The following is a 24,526-nucleotide window of genomic DNA, read 5'->3' as shown; positions in this document are numbered from 1 at the left end:
AGCCTACCAATTTTTTATTTCAGTTTTTGTTTGATTATTTTTTAATTAGAATCAATAGTTGCTTTCCATTGGCCTATAATACATGTCTTACACAATGCAATAGCTGCATGTATACAAAATAGAATATAAAGATAAACTAAACTGAAATAAATGTATATGGAAAATAGAATTTATAACTTTGTTATTATATCATTGGGCACAATATATTACAGATGTCAGAATGCTGACAGAGTTTAAAAATATCTCTTCTCACTATAGTGTCTAATTTATACTTTGAGTTACATCGAGAGTGTAGTCAGAGAAATGGCCCTTAGCACATACACATGAGTTAGATCATTTCATTGTTACACATCAATAAATACAATTTCATTGCTGTGTTGATGATGTCTTGTTGATTGATGTTGCTGTGGGAATCACTCTTAGATAGCAACCAATCAAATTCATTATTAGTATTATTTTATTTCAGCAACAATTTTCAATAGGGTTTCATATGTTAACATGAACTAACAATGAAAAATACTTAAAAAAAAAGTTTATGTTAATTTAAATAATTATTAATACATTATTCAAATTACAAGTTCATTGTTCAGATACATTAACAATGATTGAACAGCTGTATTTTTATTAACTAAAGTTAACAAAGGTTAATAAATAATTATTTTGAGAAAAACAACATTACATATTTTACATAGGCTACATTACATACATTTTTTAATCAGATTACCATTTTATAGGGTTTTTGAAAAGATGACAGTATACTGTGCAAAAAGTACAATTCTTTGTTATAAAAAATGAACAGATAAATATCAAGTGAATTTAAATATGATTTATATTTACATTCTTACAAGTGCTAAGTACATTTTAACCCGTTTTAATAACTACAGATGGGAAGTTGAAGTTCTGGGTAGGGTTCAAGCTTAAAGAAAATCTGGCAAACCTCATAGTTTTAAATAAATAATTATAGAGACGCAATCAAATTGAAAGGATAACCACTAGAATAATTGTTTTAAAACAAAAAAACTTAGAAAGAATGTGGAAAAAAATCTAAGTTTGATGGATTTGTCGACTGGCCAATGACGTGAGGCCTCCAGCAGCACGTGGCAGAGGGGTGGCTCACGTGTCAACGGAAGAAGATGCTTTTGTTTTTCCTTGGGAAAAAAGTCGAGGAACAATGTTTGGAAAGGCGATTTTTCAGTTCTATCATATATTTTCTTCAAATGCAAAGTCCTAATCTAATATAGGCCATGAACTCTTTTGGGATATCTGAGCCACATTTCCACATCTTGAAGCTTGTTTGACGCTCCGTTTGGGAATTCTTGAAGCTGCAGAGATTGTAAGGCGGAAGAAGGGAATTTCGAAGGGAGCAAAGTGATGGCTCCGGATTGATTTTATGCTTTTCAGCTTAATTCGGATTTATATGAAATCAGATGTATATTCTAAATCACAGATTAATCTCTGTGTCTCATTGATGCCATAATTTGGATTGATCATTTGTGATCAAGAAACTCAAAATGGCGGAGGCCTGGCCCATCCCCCAGGCCCTGTTCCTACTCATAGTGAGTGTCGTGGGCCTGGACACTTGCCCTTCTCCCTGTACGTGTTCTGATGGTCCAGGTGCAGCTCAACTGCTGGATTGCAATAGGAAAAGACTGACTTCTGCGGCTCTGGAAGCTCCAGCCTGGATCACCCATGCGTGAGTAATAGAGGAGATGTTGTTTACATTGCCTGATGGTCATCCTCCTGCAGGGCTGCACATGTGCACAATACTAACGCACCACTGACAGTTATTCCATATAGTAGTATTTATTTGCTTTTTATCAAATCTTGTGTTGTAATTGGTTTACTTTATAAGCTATTTCATCTTTATTTTTAGGTATATAAATAACAACATCTGGACCAAATTGCATATTTTCCCGCTCAGTTTTGGCCTCTGAATAACATTAAGGGGGTTTCCTTCGCGAGAATGAGCTCCATATTCTTACTATATCATACTACAGTATATAAGCCAGAAAAGACTGATGAAAATTATACAAAACACGAATGGAAACTTAGATTTTCTTTAATGTTTTGTCTAAATAGGTTGTTCCAGTTCAAAATATTACGTTTTTCTGACTATTATTTCATATGACAGACTATATGTTTTATTCAACTGGATTTTAGAGAGAACTGTAGTGTAAAGAGTACGTTTTGAGGTTTACTGTAGGTACCTATGCGTTTAACTACCTTGCCATACATTTTTTTTTACCAAATCTGAACTGAGGGTGCAAATTATAGACTTGACATTTGACCCCCAGTCTTAAATATTTTTGGTTACACACTTGCTGGCATATTACTTTTTTTGTATATGAATACAACCAGATATTCCTTTTGCTATTCCTTTAGTCATTTTCCTCAGTTTTCAGGTTTATATGGGCTAAATTGTTCTGTAAAGTTTTTTCTTCTTCGGTGACTGCTTTTTCAGGTTTTAATAATTCACTCTGTGTGAATATAGGTCTATGAATCATAACGAACTTACAGCGGTGCCTTTTCTTGGAGATGCCTCGTCCAACATTACTGTGCTGTCACTGTAAGTTAACTTCTACGTTCATCCTTTTTCACTCTTTACTGCAGTTTATAGCTGGTGAAATTGCTCCAGTTGCTTAAAATAAACAAGATGATAATAAATAAGACACGGCTAGGCTACTGAAATGTAACAGTACATGGATTGAGTGATTGTTTACTATTTTACATTTCAATAAGTGTGTGATCATATAGTACATCTATAACCATCTGTTGTTTATTTTCAGTGTTCATAACCGAATCTCTGAAGTTATGGCAGAGCAGCTGTTGCCATATTCATCTCTGGAAAGTCTGGACTTGAGCTCTAATTCTATATCTGAGCTTAAGGCTGGATCTTTCCCTCCCATGCAGCTGAAATACCTGTGAGTTTTTAATTTTTTACCCAGGTTTTTGTACTCAGGCTTGTCTGAATTGTCCACTTTTTGTAAGACGGTAGTGAACTTCTAAGTAGTTAAAGAGAGTTATCTAAAGAAGTTATCTTCTACACTTCAGTAGGACAGTGTGACCACTTAAAGGGTTAGTTCACCGTAAAATGAAAATTCTGTCAATAATTACTCTCCCTCATGTTGTTTCATCCCCGTAAGACTTTCGTTCATCTTCGGAACACAAATTAAGATATTTTTGATGAAATCTGAGAGCTGTCTCACTCCTCCATAGGCTGCAAGGTAATTTCATTCTGCCGGCCCAGAAAAGTTAGTTAAACATTGTTAGTAAATAAGCAACGAGAATACTTTTTGTGCGCAAAAAAACAACAAAAATAACTATAATTCATTTTCTTCTGTGTGGGCCTCTGACGTGAGTTCACGAGAGCGCCACGATGCATGCGCGGGAACTGAGAAGATGACGCAGATGAGTCTCGATGTAGTGTTTAAAATGGTTCTAAAGTGTGCATTTCCTGGATGTCCGAATCGTGAGAATCCATCCAACGAGGAAACGTAAAAGTGCCTTACCAATGCTGCAAAATGAATGGCTTACCTTTCACACTTTCCCATCAAATGATCGAGAGCGTCATCTTCTCAGTTCTTGCGCATGCGTTGTGGCGCTCTCGTGCCCACACTGAAGAAAATGAATAGTTGAATAAAGTCATTATTTTAGTTTTCTTTGCGCACAAAAAGTATTCTCGTCACTTGATAAACTTAAGGTTGAGCCACTGTAGTCACTTGGACTATTTTAACAATGTTTTTACTAACTTTTCTGGGCCGGCAGAATGAAATTGCCTAGAAGCCTATGGAGGAGTGAGACAGCTCTCAGATTTCATTAAAAATATCTTAATTTGTGTTCAGAAGATGAACGAAAGTCTTACAGGGTTGGAACAACATGAGGGTGAGTAATTAATGACAGCATTTTTATTTTTGGGTGAACTAAACCTTTATATGTCGTCAGTTGTTGCTTTGATATTTACTTTGTCATTAAATAATTTGTTTTTCTTGGAGTTTCTGATTCCTTTTGAGGTTTATGGATAACTGTCTGTTTCCTTTCTCCATCACAACAGCAACCTGAGCAAAAACAAGATAAGTTCCTTAGAGCCTGGCTGTTTTGGAAACATCAGCTCCCTTCTGGTGTTGAAGATAAACCAGAACAGACTCTCTCTGCTGCCTGATAAAGTCTTCACCCTGTCTCAGCTCCAAGTCTTGTGAGTGTTCATGGCTAATTAATTGGATGTTATTGCAGTGCTCAATTAGATTGTATCTGACAGAATTACTGCTTGCTAAATGCAACTGATATTATCAAGTGGGGAGTTTTTTCCTTGTCTTCTTGTCTCTCTCTGATTGTTAGCGCCATGGTTTAGACGTTCTTATTATAATGTGCCTCTCTATGTTTTCGTCATTTTTTTCAGAGAGTTAAGGCGCAACAGGATCCGTGTGGTGGAAAGTCTTATTTTTAAAGAACTGAAGGCTCTTAAATCGTTGAAGATGCAGCGTAACGGCATCACAAAGCTGATGGATGGAGCTCTCTTTGGTTTGGAAAACATGGAGGAGCTGTGAGTCAATGCAATCAGGGTTTTACATTATTTATTTTTAATTATTACTATATTTGTAAGCGTTTAAATTTGTTTTATAGACATCTTAACTATAATTTACTACCTACACACTAAACAACTTGGCAATCATTTTAAGTGGTTGTTCCTCTGGGGGGAAAAAACACACCCTTTAAGCCATTTTAGAGCAATTAATGACTTTATAAATAATTAAAATGCTTAAAATATTGCTAAAAAGTCTGTGTTTGTGTATATATATATATAATTTATATATACTTAGTACTGAACTAAGTTCTCTTTCACATCTTTTTGCGCATAAACTGTCAAATACACACGTTTACATAAACATTCATTTATATCTTGTAAACAGTTCGAATGCAAAATAGTCTTTAAAACCAACATGAAAAAGAATTGTGATTAATTAATATTGTGATATGATATTTTTACCCTATCGCCCACCCCTATATATTTAAATGAGACTTGGTTTTAGTAGTATTTTTATTTTAAACCATACATCAACTTAAAGTGGAGGGGTTGATTCTTTTTTGTTGTTTAATTTAGCTAAATTATTATTAAGTTTCTGTTCCACATGATGTGTCCTTTTCCAGAGAGTTGGAGTATAATAATTTGACGGAGCTGAATAAGGGCTGGCTGTATGGACTGCACATGCTAAGGATTCTGCGGGTCAATCAGAACAATATCGGACTCATCCGAGCCGATGCCTGGGAGTTTTGCCATCGCTTGGAAGAATTGTGAGTGACTTCAGCCCCTGTCCTTAAACATTTATCCTATATGCAATAATGTAATGCAATTTTTTTTTTTTTTTTAATGCTTGGTCAGTCGTTATTTTCTGGGTGTTTTTTCTCGAGGTGTTGAATTTGATTGTTGCCACTAGATTAATGCGTGTGTGTGTGTGTGTTTGGTTTCCAGGGATTTGTCTTTCAATCACTTGAGTCGTCTGGAGGACTGGGTGTTTGCTGGTCTCAGTCTCTTGCAGAATCTCAACTTGGGTGACAATCAAATCACACACCTGGGGGAAGGAGTGTTCAGCAGCCTGACTAACGCCCGTACATTGTAAGATAAACCACATCCCGCTTTTGTCTCTCACATTATACAGGTCTTCGGTAACACTAAATAAGTCTGTAGTTTATATACAACATGCAGCATTCATCTTTTTTTCCTGCTGTGCTGGTCAGGAAAGTTGTCCAGATTTGTACTGGCCCTCCTAACATTTTTACTTGTCCCACTACAAAAAAAAAAAATTGGACATTATATTTTTAGCCACAAAACAGAGTTAACATTTAAAGACTTCAAAGTCTGTCTTAAATTTTTCTTTTAAATTAGCAAAAAAAATTTTTTATCAGGCTCCTATGTTTAGGTTCTGCAAGTTTCCTTTAATGGGAATGATGCCAATGAAAAGGTTAAATGTGTTATTTTCAAAAATGTCACTTTAGTCACTTCAATTGGTATTTAACAAATTTGGCTTTTGTCTTCATTTATTTTTCATTTTCATTTCACAATAAAATTATAAATATATATTTTTTTATGTCAGTTATAATTTAATGTAACTGGGGGCAGCAATAAGTTCATAAACCCTTTTGCTTAAAAATTATGATGTACTGATTTTGAAATGATTGCTGATTTTTCTGTAATTTATCGCATATTTGCTCTCAAATGTAGACAGGTGTGTTAATGTGTACAACAGATTGAATGAAAATGGAAGTAGCATATCTCTATAAAATAAGATGAGCCCATAATTGCAAACAATATAGTCTATCCATTTAGTTTAAGCCCTATATAAGTCCTTTTAGTTTAGTTTCTGCGTTTCAGCGCATTCAAACCTGCCCACCTCTTGTATCCTCAGCCTCGTCCCTTTGGCACAATTATAAAGCGATGACAGCTTTTTACAGCCAGTAGTGCGTGAAGATTATCTCACAATTCTCCCACATACCAGCCAGTCCGTACAAAACCCCCTATTATACTTGATAAGCATACAATGATTCTGAGCTTCCCTAGAGCCGTAGAACCATAATTATCTGTATATAGAAGTACAATCTCCTAAAGAAAGCAGCTCTGACATTTTAGGTTACAGAAAATATTCTACTCAGCAGCAGGTGGAAGTTTGCTAACTTTCTAATGGTTCTCTGTTTTTTTTTTTTTCTTCTTTTTTTTTTCATGCCAGGGACATCCGTAATAACGAGATATCCCTCGCCATTGAGGACTTCATTGGCATGTTTGTGGGCTTGAAGAGGCTGAACTCACTGTAAGTTTGTTAGTGAATATGAACAGTTTGATCTGACTCTGAGATGTGAAGTGTGGTTTGACATGAGCATGTGTCTGTGTTTTCCAGAGTTTTACAGAATAATAAAATCAGGACCATCACTAAGAAAGCATTCGAGGGTCTGATGGAGCTGGAGCATTTGTGAGTCTCTCTTTTGGCCCTTAGTATTTTGGGAACGTCATGTCTTCTGTTACTAGATGCAGTAATATAGAAATCATTCCAGATATTGTTCTGCATATGTCACCAGAAAGAAGTCTTATTTTCACTGGGAGGTCCATTTTTGACATTTAAAAAAAACATTAAAGGGTCAAAACATTTTTTTTTAAATGAAACGTATTCACAGATGAATTGTTCACACAAAGATATAATGCATGCATTTAATATAACAAATCAGGGTTTCCGTTGTCCGGTAATTACCGGACATTGGCCGGGGAAGAAATAAAATGTCCGACAAAATTAAATCTCTCCAGTCAAATTGTCCGATTAAAATCGCGTAATAATCCCGCCCCCCTAACACAATCTGAATTTATTTGAGAATAAGCCTAAAATGTATAAAGTAAAAATACACCGACTTTTGGCTATGTTATAAAGGAACAGCCTCTACCGTTTGAAAGTTAATAAACAACATTGCATGCTGCATTTCAAATAAAGCGCACGCCTAAAACGGCTGTAATATAGACCTAAACAACGAACGATTGAGTGAGATGTTTCAGATGTGGCCAGGCCCAGGCAGGCTAGCCTTAAAGGAACACTCCACCGTTTTAAAAAAATTGGAGTTATTCACGGTCTCCCCTACATATAGATAGGTGGGCAAATGCATTTTTGGAAGCACAGGCGAAGCACTGATACTTGGGCGCAGAGATATCACGCAACACCTGAAATAAAGCTTGACACAAAACCGGCGAAAGTAATGATTAGGCCTATGCATGAAACATTTGAATTATTGATAAATTGATAAAGTTGACGATGCAGACTCGCCATCTTCGCAGTAGTGAACGCGCCTATAGAGAGAAGGGTGCACGCGCCGGCGACTCCGTCCTGATTACCGTATTTTCCGCACTATAAGGCCCACATAAAAGCCTTTAATTTTCTCAAAAAACGACAGTGCGCCTTATAATGCGGAGCGCCTTATATATGGATGGTGAACACAAGTTCACCAAGACGAGGAGACAGCGCTGGGCGACTTACGCCACTATCTGGCAATGGATCGTGGATGCCTGGGCTGATATATCAGTCTCAGCTGTGATCCGAGCTTTCACGAAGACAGGAATAATCTCTTTATTCAGCCAGCTCACATACCCGTATTTACTTCCTGTTTTCGGCCGAAGTCCACAGTAGTTGATTGTCGAGTTCGCGCGCGCGCGATCAAACCTCCTCCGTGTGTTCAACATCTGATTCGGATGAACTATCCATTTGAGCTGATATTCTCAGCACACCACACAGCACCGTCATCGGCTGACAGCTGACAGGCTGAGTCTCCACTGTTGCTTAATTACCAATGATCGCACGCGCGCGCACTCGACATTCGCCTACTGTGGACTTCGACCGAAAACAGGAAGAAAATACGGGTATGTGAGCTGGCTGAATAAACATCATTTTTATTCATATCTTTCACATTTACTGCAGTCAGATTCACCGTGTTCACTCACATGGCTGTGCACTTGTAATGACACATTAAGGTTGTTAAGAGGCTAAAAGCAGGTTTAAAACTTTTCCCGTTTAAGTCAACAGGGTGCAAATTTTAAAAAGAGGATAACACGGTGTAGGCAACACCGGTTTTTGTCGTTGTTATCTGTACTGACAGCACTCCAAATTTACAAAAAATGAGCTCAATGTTAAAATTGACCGGAGTTTTCCTTTAACGTTTGAACGTTACCATGGGAGTGAAAGGAGTTGTCAGAACGCTTAATAAAGTTTGACTTTATCTGACTGTTTTGTTGACATTTGTTGACATCTAGTGGATGCATAACGCAAACCCAGTCAAACGTTTGACTGCAGTATCTTATGCGCCTTATAATCCGGTGCGCCCTACATATGAAAAATGTTCTAAAATAGGTCATTCATTGAAGTTGCGCCTTATAATCCGGTGCGCCGTATAGTGCGGAAAATACGGTATATTGTCCACTATATTTGATTCTTATTTACTAATCCAGGCAAATTTGTTGATGAAACATTGATTAAAATTAAGATACAATTTATACAAAACGAAATTTTCAAGCAAAAATAATATTCGAAGATCGCTGGGTTGATTATTATTCGAAAATCGCACCCCTCTCCACCACATGCACGCACACATGCATTAGGCTACACACCAGAGCATGTGAGCAAAGCGGAGCGGTGTGACGCTTATTATAAGTTAAAAAACTTAAACATACGTTTCATATTTATAAATAATATAATGTTATTCTTTTTTTTATTTCATCTATGTTGATTAGCCTATATGAAAAGAGAACCGCATGAGATGAGTAAGATAGGATCATAAGATGACCGGAATATATCGGAAAACATTTGGAATGGGTCAGATTTTGACCACTTATTAAGTTTTGTAAAGCCTTTCTTTAAAGTTTATTTCGTCTTGTATAAATTGTATGTGCTGCCTGCTCTATTCGCCTGTCCGCAACGGCGATAGATTGAAACGCGCGTCCGAGTGAAGATTGCGCAATTCGCGCAGCGCGTCGTCCTTGCAACTGATAGCAGCGGACACGAGCGCTCAGCTTGATTTCAAAAACAACTGATTTTAGTGCTAGATCTCTTATTTAATAGCGAACTAAATGAACGATCTGCTAGTTAACTGGAGATGTTTTATTTATTTGTATTAGGTACATCCGTGCCTAATGTTTCAAAAAGTGAATGTGTGTGAAACCATAGTAAAAAACAATTGGTGTTGATTGACGCCAATCGGACTTTCATGTTTTTTTCCGTCTATTTGAAAGTTAGGCTAATAATAACACGTTGCATTCTATACGGCCTGATTATGTCATTTTTTAAGTTACATAGCCTGCCTCCAGTTTTCCTCAACTTGACTAATTAAGAGGCGATATTTGACGGGCATATCATCAAAATGTCCGTAAACGAAACCTCTGCCGGTCACTTTGACCGGCACCATTTTTTTCTAGTGGAAACTCTGTAACAAATATAATTTTCATGTCATGCAGACTTTAAATTTAAACTGTGATATTTCAAAGTCACAGTTATAAGCAATACAGTTGCAATTGACCGTTCGCAAGCCCCTCCCACAAAACGGCCATTGTCCAATCACACATCATAGCAACCATTACTATGGGAGCAGGTCCGTCAAGCATTGACTCCAAGCAAGATGGTGAAGCGGTGCGCCCACAGCGTTTGTAAATCGGACAATAGGTACCCCGAGAGATTGTCTGGAGGAGTTGTTCTTTCCGTTTCCAAAGCCGAAAACACAACGTGAGCGGTGCCTACAATGGATAAAACAGTGTGGACGGCCCCACTCCCAGTTAAATGTGTCGAACATGGTTAACTCGCGTGCAGCGTGCGTGAGACTGAGACACTGAGATTAGTCAAAGAAACATGGAGAAAGCAGATCAAGAGGATCCACAAAGGAATTACGTTTTCTAAAGGGTTGTTGTTAACATGATATTCTCGGGGGGAAATGAGCAGCAGTCACTAGCAATGTAGCACCCGTAGACTAACTTACAGTTTAGAGGAGTGCACGCTCGCAACGGGGAAAGCATGAAGCTTACTTGACAACATCAGTTCATATATCAATATCGTAACGAATAGAAATAACCTTAAATAATGTATGGTTATCTGCATCTTTCCGTCTCTTATGTATAGTTACTTTTTAAACACGAAAATCGCATGACACGCAAGCGGTTGCCGTGGTAATGAACAACCTGCTTGTTAAAGCGAATTTGTTAATCCTGTATCTGAGGCAAAATTACTAAATATGCAGCGCGAGTTATATATTTCTAACTCCAAGCATTAGCCACTGAACCAGCTTATAAAATCTTCTTCAAGGCTGTGCTGGTTGCATTTGAGGTAACGTTACAGGTCATGGGGTTTCTCAGATTTAGCTTGAGACCGGCATTCGCCTCGAGTCGATAGTAGTCGTGTCTCCTTCATTGCGTAATTTTATATTTTGAATATATCCCTCCACTGCATACTGTAACCCCTTGTGTCCCGATCTGGAGGATATCGCGGAGGTATTGCTCCAAAAAAGGGTCACTGACACGCACGGGTATACCTCTTCCCGTCATGGCAATCTGTCGCGCTGGTCGTGTTTGACCATTTGTTTGACGGGCGTAGTAACAATAACTAGGGGGCGTGGCTTTTGCGAACGGTCAATTGTGAGGTAAAAAGCCCTTTTTAACTCTTAGGCAGAAATAGGCTGCCATGGTTCCATAAAGCTATACTTTTACTTGATTCAATTGAAATTGAGCATCAAAACTTAATAAAAAAAAAAAAAAGTATAACATTTTAAACCCTTTTACACTCTGACCCCATAACATTTTTTTAATCTGAATTTGGCTAATAACATTTCATTCACCAATATATCTGATTATGTCTATTGGTTGTTAAAGATTCTAGGTTATGGATTTTAGATTTATAAGGTAATGCTGTTATATTGTTCCTATTTGCATTTGTGCCGTTGCAATGTAAAGACAATGACAGCAGTAAAGTCCAATATAATCTAATCCTTTCTATTATTCAACACAACACAAAGACCTCCTCTTTTGTACTGTTCCCATATGAATAATCTTTTTGAATTTGTTCTACAGGGACCTGAGTAAGAATGGCATCATGTCTATTCATCCTGACGCTTTCACTCATTTAAAACTTAAAACACTGTAAGTGATTGTTTTTTTTCTACAGACTGTATGTATTTCACGTATGTTCGGTGTCTATGCATTTTACATAATATATTTTTGTTGCATTTTTGTCTGTATGTTAGTATGATGTTTTTCACCTGTATTCTCAATCATGCATGTATCGTGGTCTTCCTCAGTGATTTGAACACCAGCAGTCTCCTGTGTGACTGTCAGCTGCAGTGGTTGGGCCAGTGGTTGAATGACAGCCACTTCCAGCAATCCTGCACCGCCATCTGCGCTCATCCCGCATCCCTGGCAGGATCTAGTGTGCTTGTTGTTAAACCGGAGGAGTTTGTCTGCAGTGAGTGACCTGACATTTACCTCATGCGTTCTCTTACAAAAACACTTTTCACAGCACTCTAATGAAATGTCTTTGACCTTTTTGGCTACTGTGGTGTGTCTTGTGCCATTTAAATAAAAGTAATTTTATGATTAAGAAGTAAAACTTTAGATATAAAAAGTATTAGCTATATCTTGGATTAAGATCTCTTTATTTTGGTCTCACTTGCAGATGACTTCCCTAAACCCCAGATCAGCGCTCACCCCAAGACCGTTGTGGCCTTACGCGGGACCAACATCACTCTGAACTGCTCTGCGTTCAGCAGCAGCGACTCTCCCATGAGCACCGCCTGGCGCAAAGACGGAGAGGTGCTGTATGAAGCTCAGGTGCAGAACTACGCTCGGTACCAGGATCAGCTCCTTCTCTACACCACCGTACTCCACCTGCTCAACGTCAATTTCACCGACGAGGGCCAGTACCAGTGTGTGGTCTCAAACCATTTTGGCTCCAACTACTCCACTGTGGCCAAGCTCACTGTTAATGGTTAGTGCCTCATGGAAATTGATTGTTACAATATTCCTACGGGTCTAGAGTAGGGCTGGTCTGTATGACTATATATATTGTTACCGCGGTATAAAATGTCTATTGTTAGAGATTTTTCTATATTGTGGTATGTAAATATATAGCACTATTAACACTTCAGAGAGATGAAATGCATGAATGAGAATATAAAGAGCGGGACGTGCTTAATGTTTATTTAAATATATTACATTAATTAAATATATTACATTAATTAAATATTATAGAATTTAAATATAATTTAAAGGGGTGGTACAATGCCCTTTTCACAAGATGTAAAATAAATCTCTGATGTCCCCCAGAGTGTGTATGTGAAGTTTTAGCTCAAAATACCCCACAGATATTTTTATATAGCATGTTAAAGTTGTCACTTTTTCAGGGTGAGCAAAAACGCCTCGTTTTGTGTCTGTCCCTTTAAATGCAAATGAGCTGCTGATTCTAGAACAGGGGGCGGAGCTTCAAGAGCTCTTGTCCTTAGCCGCTTTGATTAACTCACACAGACATGCACTGAAAATTTCACAAACTTTTAGCCTTTTATGTTCAAACCGGAGTCAAAAAGATGGAGAGACTCAAGAAGAAGTGACACGTAGACAACATTTGTGAATGGTTAGTTGATTAATTTAGGTAGCTTATGTGTAGTTATCTTCTAGTCATTGATTAGCACATTCTGTCTTGAAAATCTATAAATCGTGTTTCGGGGGTTTATGTAAATATTGGGGTTGGTGATGTCACTAACCTGGGAGGAATGTCGTGTAGTCCCTACCAGCCATTTGCTGTAGTCCTTAACCCTCTGGGCTTCTTTGTTTAGGGGTTACACTTGGCTTCCTTTCGGTCAAAAAAGACCGAAGCCTTAAAATGTAACTTTTTTTCCCCCCAGGAAAACCATTCAAATATATTTTTGTTCAATAATATTTTCTTATTATTATTTAGAATTTTTAAAGATTTTTATGATACTTTGCATTATTTATATAATTTTTACGAGCTATTTTTTCCATTAGAAAGTTTTTATTTATTTATTATTATTATTATATAAAAATAAATAAATAAAAAAACTCAATGTGGCACATTAAAATATAATGCTGGCAGCAGGCAAAAAAAGTGAGAATACCGCCATCCAGTGGCTTTAAAAATGTTTTAAAGTGTGTAATGTCCGTAACCGCCTGTAGGCTGCCCATAGCTTCCTATGTAAATACATAGAAATGCTTTTTGATTCCTATTGTTTTAGACATGATTTCTCTCTCTTATTCGTTTTTTTTTATTTAGATATATATTTAGATATGCTAAAAGACTACTTTTTTTATTTTTTTTTAGATAAGTAAAAATGTATAAATGTGTGTAATGTCCGTAACCGCCTGTAGGCTTCCTATATAAATACATAGAAAGGCTTTTTGATTCATATTGTTGTTTTAGACATGATGAGGTGTGTGTGTGTGCATTTGAGCGAGAAAGAGTAGCCTATCTTTTGTACTTTATTTTAATTTTTGATTTTATTTAGCATTTTCTCAACATTTGCTGTTACAGTCTTTCCTATTCATTTCTCTGTGTGTGTGTGTGTGTTTGTGTGCGTGGGTGTGTGTGTGTGGGGGGGAGGTGTCTTATTTGCACTCTTGATGTTTTAGAGTGTCACCCCTTCATTGCTGTACACTTTTTTTCTGCACAGTGGCTGATCTGTAGTTTGTACCACCAAAAGTTTCTCTGAGTTTTCCTATTTTTTCGTATTTCCCATTAATTTCCTGTCGGTCATTTTTGACCGAAAGGAAGCTAAGTGTGACTATTTTTTTTACGACCCTTTAACATATCCGAATCATCTCCTTGATTTTTTTGTGTGTTCACATAGGTAATACAACAAAAGTCACCAAGTTTCATCCCCCTCCGATGAAGCAAAAAAATTAAACATTTCAAAACGTATACTGTTTCGGTCATTTTTGACCGAAGAAGCCCAGAGTGTTTAAAAAGCAATTTCTTTTAAAGAAAATATCTCCCTTTGCTTTGAACTTTGAGCATTGTAACTTTGCAGATGTTGTTTATGCGAAAACAGCAACATTACACACTTAACTAAAGTTAGAAAAGTGAGATCATAATCAACCACCCCTTTAAATAAATACTATTTACTTAAATTTTGTAAATATTTTAATATTTAGAATAAATGTCTTCTTTTGGTCCGTTTTAAATGTGATACGGTTTAAGTAGTCTTTATTGGCGTATTGCTAAAGCACTATGATCTTTCCAAATGCTTTGATAAGCTGTTTGGCATTGTTTTTTCCCCTCCCCTTATTTCCCCTCATTTCTCCATGGTTGTTTTCGGAGCTCTGTCCATTTTTAATTTTCCATGTCCGTTGAACAAACATAGCAGCCCTCTGGGATGCCGACCTCAGCAATGTAATTATTCTGTTTATGTCAGTTCATGATGCTAATGGAAGAAGAGTGGATTGGATTTGTAACCTAATAATAGAATGCCAATAACAGAAACATTATTCTCAAAGTAAACACTTTAACAAACAGTTCTATTTATGGTTTTGATTGGCTTTCTTGTCTTTCTTGTTTATTCAAAATATGAATTCTCGTTGCATTTCAGAAGTTGAAAATTATGATAATATTAGTTATTTATTGTTAGTGTTATATTTGCTTACATAAATTTCCGTACATAATATTATTTTAAGGCTTTAATAAATATTGCACAAGGTAGAGTAATATAAATAATACAATTCTTTATAAAAATAGAATAATATACTTAGTTTAATTATAACATTAAATTAGGGCTGGGCGATAAAACGATAACGATAACTATCGCGATATAATTTTTCTCGATAAAATGATATCAAGAGGTCGATAAATGTTCGATAATGTGTATGCGCCAAAAGCGGAACGAAACTCATTTGAACCGCGCGCCACATGGACCGTTTATCCGTTCGGCTCAAAGTCCAATTGGCAGCGCGAGCTCACTAGAGCAGACGCGTTTACTCTGATCGTCTCGCTCACGAGATCCAGTGAGAAGCGCTTAAGTTCAGCGAAGAACACAAATGTCCAGTTTAAATCAGTTTAAAGGCAGATGAAACACCGCTGACAAACAGGAGAAACACTGCGCAGCGAAACAGTCAGAATCTGAATTGATACTGAATCCATTTAGCCTACCATGGATTTACTGTAACGTTAGCCTAGTAATATTAACTGCACCATGAAATGTGGGATATACATATTGAATTGTATAATATTATTAATGTAGACAATGTATTAAATGACTAATGGAATATAATTACAGTATTTAATAATGTATTGAACTGTTAGGCTACTGTTTTTCATACAAATACCATAGAAACAATAAAATGACATTTTGCCATGATAGTGAGGTGCTATAGGCTAGGCCTGGTTTTATCTGTGGTTATCATGATCTAAATGCATGATACTGGATGACCAATGGTTAATTTTAATAAAACTCAAACAGTCAGAATATTACATTTTACCAAATAAAAATGTGGTCCTTAAAAAAACAAAAAAAAACAGATGTTACTGTTTTTGTTAATGAACATAAATTTAACATAGTAGCATTAGCTTGAGTTAGGATGTAGATTTACTGTCAACTCACTGTCAAATATGCATTTCGAGACAAAACATGTTATTTGAATATTGCAGCCTGCACTGCAAACTGTGCTGAAGAAATATTTTTATTTTCAGATATTTATTTTGTTAAGGAAAAATGACAAATGTTTGAATGTTCTACCTCAGATTTTTAAAACCAAAACGCTCTGGATACTACTATCACTTGGGAGCAAAAATCTGCCTTTAAACTTGAAAGAAATAAAGATTTGACATTTATCGTGATAATTATCGATATCGACTGATATAAAAAAAAATATCGTGATAAATGTTTTTGGCCATATCGCCCAGCCCTACATTAAATTATATATTTAAGTATTAAAATATTCACATTTTTTAAACACAGTCCACTTATATAAATATATTTGACTTGACTTGACCACTTGACGAATGGTTAATAAATAATAATGGCAATAGCGGTAGTAATAATAATGAAGTACTAAGTAATAAATAATAGTAATTGCCCTTAATGATAATCATATTTACTCCATATTTCGAATGGCAAAATGTGGCAGAATTTGCTGTTCTATTTCATAGATTGATTTCAAAATTTGTAATATTTATGTTAGTATTACACTTGCTTTTATTTTGGCAGTTTCCTTACATAAGAGTATTAGTGGTATAAGATGGTACCATATTTATATACCATATTTAAGTTGTACTCTATCTTACTTTTAAAGAAAAATTACTACAATTATTACTGTTGTAAGAAATCATGGTAATACCATGGTGCTTTTTTTGTTACAAAATGTTGTTGTTGTAGTCCAATTTTATGAGAATAGTCCAGATATTTGTATGACTTTCTGGACTAACCTGTGTAAAGCAGTGAAAATAACTTACTAATGGCTTTTCCCAGAGCTCCCCACCTTCCTGAAGACACCCATGGATCTGACCATCCGCACCGGTACGGTCGCTAGGTTGGAGTGTGCTGCAGAGGGACACCCGACACCCCAGATCGCATGGCAAAAAGATGGCGGTATCAATTTCCCTGCTGCCCGTGAAAGAAGGATGCATGTCATGCCAGACGATGACACTTTTTTCATTGCTAATGTAAAGGCGGAGGATATGGGCGTCTATAGCTGCACGGCCAAAAACGAGGCGGGCAGCCTGTCGGCCAATGCCACTCTTACTGTGCTAGGTATTGTATTTTACAATGATCTAATGCCAAAAGTTTTCTTCTGACTTATTTATATTTGATAATCATGTATTTAATAATTAAAATCTGGTCTTTTTGACAGAAACCCCATCCTTTCAGCGCCCTCTAGAGGACCGTAATGTTGCCCGAGGTGAGACTGCTGTCCTCCAGTGCATAGCTCGTGGTAGCCCCACCCCCCGCCTCAACTGGACCAAAGACGACGCCCCGTTAATACTGACAGAACGTCACTTCTTCGCCGCAGCCAATCAGCTCCTCATAATCGTTGATGCTGGTCCTGCTGATGCAGGGAAATACACATGTATTATGTCCAACACGCTGGGCACAGAGCGCGGTCATATCTACCTCAGCGTCTTGCCCTCGGCCAACTGTGACCCGGTGACCAGCGTATACGGTCAGGATGGATGGACAACGGTTGGCATTGTTGTGATGGTGGTCGTTTGCTGTGTTGTTGGCACCTCGCTTGTGTGGGTCATCGTCATTTACCACATGAGGAGAAAAAGTGAAGACTACAGCATAACAAATACAGGTCAGTGGACAGCTCTGCACGTATCAGTTTAAACATTTAAAACTGAAAATAGTATAAACAATATAAAATTATTCTCATTTTTGTTTTTGAAGATGTTATGTAATGTCCAGTTGATAGACAAAATTAATAAAAAAATAATGCCTAGTAGGGCTTCTGTGATTATGAAATTTTGGTTGGCTAATTATTAGCAGAGATAATTAAATTAACAATTTGATAGTCTATAGGGCTGGGAATCACCAGAGGCACCACGATACGATATTATTTCGATTTTAAACATATTGCGATATTCTGCAATATATTGCAATTTATTACCTTTTTTCAACTTCAATTTTTGCATTTTTTCCAAACAAAATTATTACATTTATATCGCCTAAATGTTTGCGCTCATTGCAATTTTTACAATGGGGGTAATATTGTTAAGAATTTACACAACACAAGGAATCTTGATTTAAATTGTTTAATTAAATTGAAAAAAGTAGCACAAATAAATACAATAGAATAAAGATACAAATAATAACGAATAAAGAGAAAAGTTTTTGAATAGGTCTAACACTAGTATTGATAAATACAGAAACTGAATAATGTAATCAAATGGATATACAACACTGTATACTACCCAGATAGTAACACTGGGTAGTATTTTAGTCCTGACTAAATTAAATACATAGGCTATTAATCCTGATTCCTTTAACTTAAAGCTATCTTTTGTTGTTTTTTTGACAACAAAATTAATGACAGACACATATGGCTGCCGTCACTTTAAGAGTTAGTGTACGGATACTGTGTTCATTATACTGTCACATGCGTTTTATGCTTATTAAAGACAAAACCGACTATGTTTAGAGTATACTCACGAAGACCGAAATTGACACAATTTTGCATGTTAAAGCAATACAATCCGCGAAAAATAACATTTGTTACTGGCCAGCTGTTTTTGAGGTGGATTTTCTATAAATGTGCGCATAGAAAATAATCTCAGAGCGCGCGAACACTGATTAGTTTAAAATCGCTTGAATGTTTAAACTGGTAAGACTTAAAAAGACGTGCAAATGGTAAACTTCAGTGACGATGCACTGCTGGCCCGATTGTGCAAGTGAATATTCCGTCACGTCCCGACTCCTAAACGCGAGTGTGTATTATCGCCGCAGCGCTTGATGCTTGCCTTGCACAACACATTTTGACAGAAGAGATAGAAGACGCGGCACCGCTGAACACTCACGAAGACACGCACTCTACTATAGGGGTGGAACCGTACACAGAAGTTACGGTTCGGTTCATACCTCGGTTCAGACGTCACGGTTCGGTATGATTTCGGTACAATGGAGTGTAAAGCAAAACAAAAATGCTTAAGGCATTTTTATAAATGTCTTAAGCCTTGTATTTTTTAAATAAGTTTTATTAATAAAGGCATAGAACCAGTTTATTTGTAGTGCACTGACAATAGTTTTATATAATTAGTTTATTAATTAAATTATTAAAAAGATGAAAAGACCTTGAGATATGTTTGGTAATTGTACCTGAATGAATTTAAAATTAATTTGCTATTTCAGATCAATATATTTGTTTTCCTTCATTTTAGTTAACCCTAACTTTATTCGCATCTGAATTATAAATAGTTGATTTCCGTATAAAATAATTCTACCATTCAAAACTTTTGTTAACAGTTGTAGGTTACAGTTCGACAAGAGTTTAGAGTGTGACAAAAGCACAATGTAGTGTTTTATTGCGAGTGTACACAAATATAAGTAACAATTTGCAGTTTTAATGATGTCCTGTATAAAAAAAATGACGGAGTATGTTTTTATGTTTCCACTGTTCGATCGCTCAGGAGAGATCATTCTCTCTCTTGCGCGCGCGCACACACACACACACACTGTTTGATCGCGCGATTCGCGCCCGCGCCTCTCTCTCTCTCGCACACACACACACACACACACACACTCCAGCATTGCAATCTTGATCGCAGCTAGGGCTGGTCCGAATACCATTTTTTGAGCTTCGAAGCTTCGGTAGTAATGAACATCGAATATTCGAAGCTTCGGAATCTCTATAGCCATTCACATAGCGCCTAAAAACCCGTAGAAAACGCTAGGCGCGCTGCGTTCTCCTTTTCCCAAAGCGCTAGGCCGGTTGCGCTCCGGAGGAGTCTGTTGTTGCTAAGCAATCAAAGCGCTTGCGGCATTCTGAAAAGTTGAGATGTTTTTATCTCGATGCGGCGCGGACGCGCTTGGAAAAACAAGCGCGCAGCACCGCGACCGCGTCGCTACGGTCAATTCCATTATGAGCATTTGAAATAACGAACTTGAGCGCGCAAAAGACGCGACATGTGAACAGGCCCTATGTCTGTCTGTCCGTTTGCATTTTGATAATTTCGAGAACCGTTCATCCAAACGTTCATCCTAATTAAATAAAAACGAAATTTAAATAAATAAAAAATAAAAACGAAATTTAAATAGGCTAAATAAGAACGAAATTTAAATAAACTAAATTTAAATAAAAATAAAATAAAAACGAAATTTAAATAAATAAAAACGAAATTTAAATAAATGAAAACGAAATTTAAATAAATAAAAACGAAATTTAAATATAGAAAAACGAAATTTAAATAAATAAAAACGAAATTGTGACGTCCCAGTAAAATCTCAAAGTCTCCTATATTTCGCAGTAGATTAATTTAGATTGATGATAACGGGTAAAAAGGATAATACATTTTGTTTCTATTATTCTATTTTCCACAATGTCAAAGCAACGCAGCTTAACCCAAAATACAAGCTCAGGCATGCACTGTCCACACACTCCGCTGTTCTGCGCTTTAGCCAGAGAATACTCCCGTTGCAGGAACACTTTTAGTAGTCCAAGAAGAAGCAAATATATTTATTAAGTAGCTATGTTAAGTTATGTTGAGTATTATGTTTCACCAGATTTTAGAGTGTAAAACATATTCAAGCCGAATGAAAACCGTTTCGAGGGGGATGCCAGATGTGCAGAAAAAAAAGAGAATATTCGAATGTCACATTTTCAAATCAAATACCAACCCACCGAACGAATATTCGAATATTCGGGTCAAGCCCTAATCGCAGCCTGTTCATTGCTGCGTTCACAGTCACACCAAAAGCGAATAAAGCGAAATTTATCGCTATTTAAGAGGTTTTCTTTTGTGCCGTGTATTCTCCGTGCAAATTGGTGCACCGAACTGTGACGCCCGTACCGTTTCGGTTCGATACGAATACATGTACCGTTCCACCCCTACTCTACTACCAAAGTTAAATTCTCATGTGTAGCTAATTTAAATAATAAAAGATCGATACTTGGCGCCCGTGTATCGATACAGTATTGCCACAGAAAATATCGCGATACTATGCTGTATCGATTTTTTCTCCCACCTCTAATAGCCTATTTTGTTCATGTTAGTAAGAATAAACATGATTTCTTATAAAAAAATTGTTTAACAAAAATTGCACTGGGTAGAATAACATAAATAATACACTTAATAAAATATAATATACTTTATTTAAATATATTATATTCATTAAATATAATATGATTTAAATAAATACTATTTACTTAAGTTTTGTAAATATTTTAATATTAAGAATAAATGTCTTTTTAATCCGCTTTAAATTGGTTAAGGTTTAATAGTCTTTCACATTTTTTTTTACCCAGATTGTTTGAATATAATATTATTTAGTATATTATATTATCTCAAAAGTTCACAATCAGGATTTTACACAATAAATGCAACAGCTCTACCATGCTATTGAAAGGGCATTATAACAGTTTGTAACAATCTTACAAATTTATGCACAAAAATGACAAGTGTAATGTATACATTTTTGTTGTTGTGTATTCCAGATGAGATGAACCTACCAGCAGACATTCCCAGTTACCTCTCGTCTCAGGGTACGCTGTCAGAGCCTCAGGAGGGATACAGTAACTCAGAGAACGGAAGCCACCAGCAGCTCATGCCCTCTCATGCTAACGGTTATGTCCACAAAGGCACTGATGGTAATATCATGTTCTGCTCCTCTAGCAAGAGTTTATTTCTTCATAAAGGCTGTAAAATAAAACCGATCAAATTTTACAACTCATTAAGTCTCTAGACGAGTCATTATAATGGATGCATGTTGTGATGTGTTTCAACAGGAGTATGTTACGGTGAAGTGAGCAGTGATGTTGATCCAGACGCTAATGGAATGCTGGGTAGTCATGTGGGCTCTTTCTTTGCTGGAAGTAGCAGCTTCCACCGGAGTGAACCCAGAGAGGGACAGGCAAATGTCCCCAATGGTAACGTTACATTTTGAATTCATACATTTTTATTATTTATTTGCTTAAAAAGGAATTTTGTGTCATCATTCATGCCATTACATAGTCGGCTTTTTGCCTCACCAGTCGACCATCCTGACTCCTGTTTTTCTTTTTAGGGGGAGCTGGCCCTCTAGTCATCTGCTCAGACTGCTACGACAACGCCAATATCTACTCGCGCACGCGTGAGTACTGTCCATACGCCTACCTGACAGAGGACGACCCACTTGTGGCTCAGATCTCTCGGGACGGACACCAGAGCGGCCATCAAGAGCGGGATAAGCACACCGAGCACACGGACACAGCACTGGAGAGTTTTATAAGTCAGCAGAACGCCTCTGTGTTCCTCACTGACCATGAACCACGACTACCGGCGTCACAGCGCTATAGCACTGGTGAGATGAACACCTTACATACATAAATGAACATTTAAAAATGCACCTTATTTCAGTCTAATATCCTATTACCAAGCAAACCATATTCTTCCATGTTTGGAGCTGAGCTAGGGCATGTGCCTATTTTCACAATCTCTATTTTTCTTGTCTCAGATGTCCCGGGCAGGTCATTTTGGGATGGGGAGGAATCCAACTCTTCCATCCTTGCCCAGGCCTCAGTAACTGTACATAAGCCCCCGATGGGTGTGTCCACAGGGGACAGCCGAGAGGAGAGGAGGGGGGCACTGGAGGAAGGCTCATACAGGACTAACTCACAGGAAAGCGCCTCTGCGCCCACATAAACCCCAGTCAGCCCTGTCTTCCCCAAACATCACCACCTTGTCTTTCGCCTCCCAGTGCCCTCAGCCCACTACCTCCTTTGAGAAGCCTCATTATCTGCCAAATGAAACGCCTCTCTCTTCAATGTTTACACTGCCTCTCCTGTCCCTCCCCTCCATGTTCCTTTGTTAGCCCACTTGGATGTGCATTTTGTGGAAAACTCTTTGAAACAGGAGAGAGAAGTCCTGCTTTCACGATTCCTCAATTTACCAGTCTGGTTTGAGCCCTGAATGTAACATTTCCAAGAGCTCCGCTAGTCCTACCATAACCTGTGACGTACAAATTATGCCATATTAGGTTTTCCTACCTACTTAAGAGCGTTGAGCCTTTTTGCGTATGCCAAAGCTTGACCCAGACTCACCTATAACTTGCTTTTGCTCTGGTACAGAACCTGTACGAACAGTGACTGTGAAGATTGGACTGCCAAAATAGGGCAGTGATGTTCTCTGAGTGACATCAGAGGGTCAATCACCTGTGCTGCATTTCTCATTCCTATTGCAAGTGGTACTGACTGATGACCAATAATGTGTTAACAGAGTAGAAGACTCTGTTGTTTCCACTGTTATTGTACGACTTTATTTGTCATTAATAATGCCTTTTTTTTGTAGTGCTTCTCACAAACCCAAACATTCTTCAATTTCTCTCTCTGTTTTCTTTTGGCACTATAATAGACAGTAAGAAAGACCGGATATATTGCACCTTTGACAATCTGCCCAGCACAGCCTTATGCAATCGTAATATGCAAACTCGTTTTTATTTTTTATGCTGCTTTCCCGTATAATGCTTTCGTCTTTCTATTTTGTCTTTTGCTACAGAACTTTTAAGGGTTAACACTTTGATTGGTCTAACCCCACTATGTGCATTCTTGCAGGTGCGCACTGAATGGAATTGCAATATTTTTGTTTGAGCACCAATGGTGTGAGTTTGGAGGCGGGGCTACATTTTGTCTGACCAATAGCAGACTGGGGGTTGCCATAGTGATGTGAAAATCTCACACTTCACCTTTAAAATCTGCCTGTGTGCCGTTAACAAATGTATTGCTATACGTAATTTTGAGCTTGCCCGGTCTCACCCGTCCAGTACATGCTGCATTTAAAAAAAATTGTTACAGCTGGATCAAACTAATCTCGTCTTGCCTTTTGAGTACTTGCCTTTTTTTTTTTGTGAAGCTCAGATAGGCTTTCAGGTCATCTTCTCAATTTAATGTTTAAGAACAATTGTGACAGTTAGGTGGGTTTTTTGGCCTTAGAAGGACCGCTGGATTTTGACTTTCTAAGCCTGTAAACATTGTGTTAAGAGAGGTGGATTATGTCCGAAACTAAAATCGGTCTTGTCGCCCTCTTGTTCTACAGACACCTTTTAAGGAAACTTTCAAGGCACTAACATCACGTCTAATGAATTTGTTCAAGATCAAGTGAGCTTTGGAGATATATATAGGGAATATTTATTGACCACAATTCTTATGTCTTAGAAATTGGAGAAAAATAAATGTATAAATGCTTTTAGTCAGTCAGTCCGTCCAAATTTATTCTTATGCTAAAAAGCATGCACAGGATTGTTGGATTTCAAAATTGACCAAATTATCTAGATTTGGGTATCTTAGTATCTTGATTTGAACACGCATTGTTCTCTTCCTGCCTCCAGAACAGCATTT

General features: G+C 37.2%; 1 protein-coding gene across 1 annotated transcript; it reads left to right on the top strand.

Annotated features, from left to right (window-relative positions):
• Positions 1-1,100: 1,100 nt before the first annotated feature.
• Positions 1,101-23,304, top strand: lrig2 (leucine-rich repeats and immunoglobulin-like domains 2). Its single transcript, XM_056270374.1, has 18 exons — positions 1,101-1,693; positions 2,492-2,566; positions 2,787-2,921; positions 4,052-4,192; positions 4,397-4,540; positions 5,146-5,289; positions 5,468-5,611; positions 6,720-6,800; positions 6,888-6,959; positions 11,573-11,641; positions 11,800-11,963; positions 12,174-12,485; positions 16,972-17,253; positions 17,354-17,797; positions 21,650-21,802; positions 21,941-22,081; positions 22,219-22,494; positions 22,648-23,304. The coding sequence occupies exons 1-18, from the start codon at positions 1,512-1,514 to the stop codon at positions 22,833-22,835; spliced, it is 3,147 nt and encodes a 1,048-aa protein (XP_056126349.1). The 5' UTR covers positions 1,101-1,511; the 3' UTR covers positions 22,836-23,304.
• Positions 23,305-24,526: the final 1,222 nt, after the last annotated feature.

The sequence above is a fragment of the Rhinichthys klamathensis genome, unplaced genomic scaffold (assembly GCF_029890125.1).
Source record: "Rhinichthys klamathensis goyatoka isolate OS25496 unplaced genomic scaffold, OSU_Roscu_1.1 h1tg000303l_1, whole genome shotgun sequence".
Taxonomy (NCBI): Eukaryota; Metazoa; Chordata; class Actinopteri; order Cypriniformes; family Leuciscidae; genus Rhinichthys; species Rhinichthys klamathensis.
This window is presented reverse-complemented; position numbering and strand designations above follow the sequence as displayed.

Bases quoted from the DNA above. Each gene is read 5' to 3' on its own strand.
- lrig2 (XM_056270374.1), top strand. From the start codon at position 1,512: ATGGCGGAGGCCTGGCCCATCCCCCAGGCCCTGTTCCTACTCATAGTG. The intron at 4,193-4,396 runs GTGAGTGTTCAT...CATTTTTTTCAG, and splicing joins CTGTCTCAGCTCCAAGTCTT to AGAGTTAAGGCGCAACAGGA. The intron at 22,082-22,218 runs GTAACGTTACAT...TTTTCTTTTTAG, and splicing joins ACAGGCAAATGTCCCCAATG to GGGGAGCTGGCCCTCTAGTC.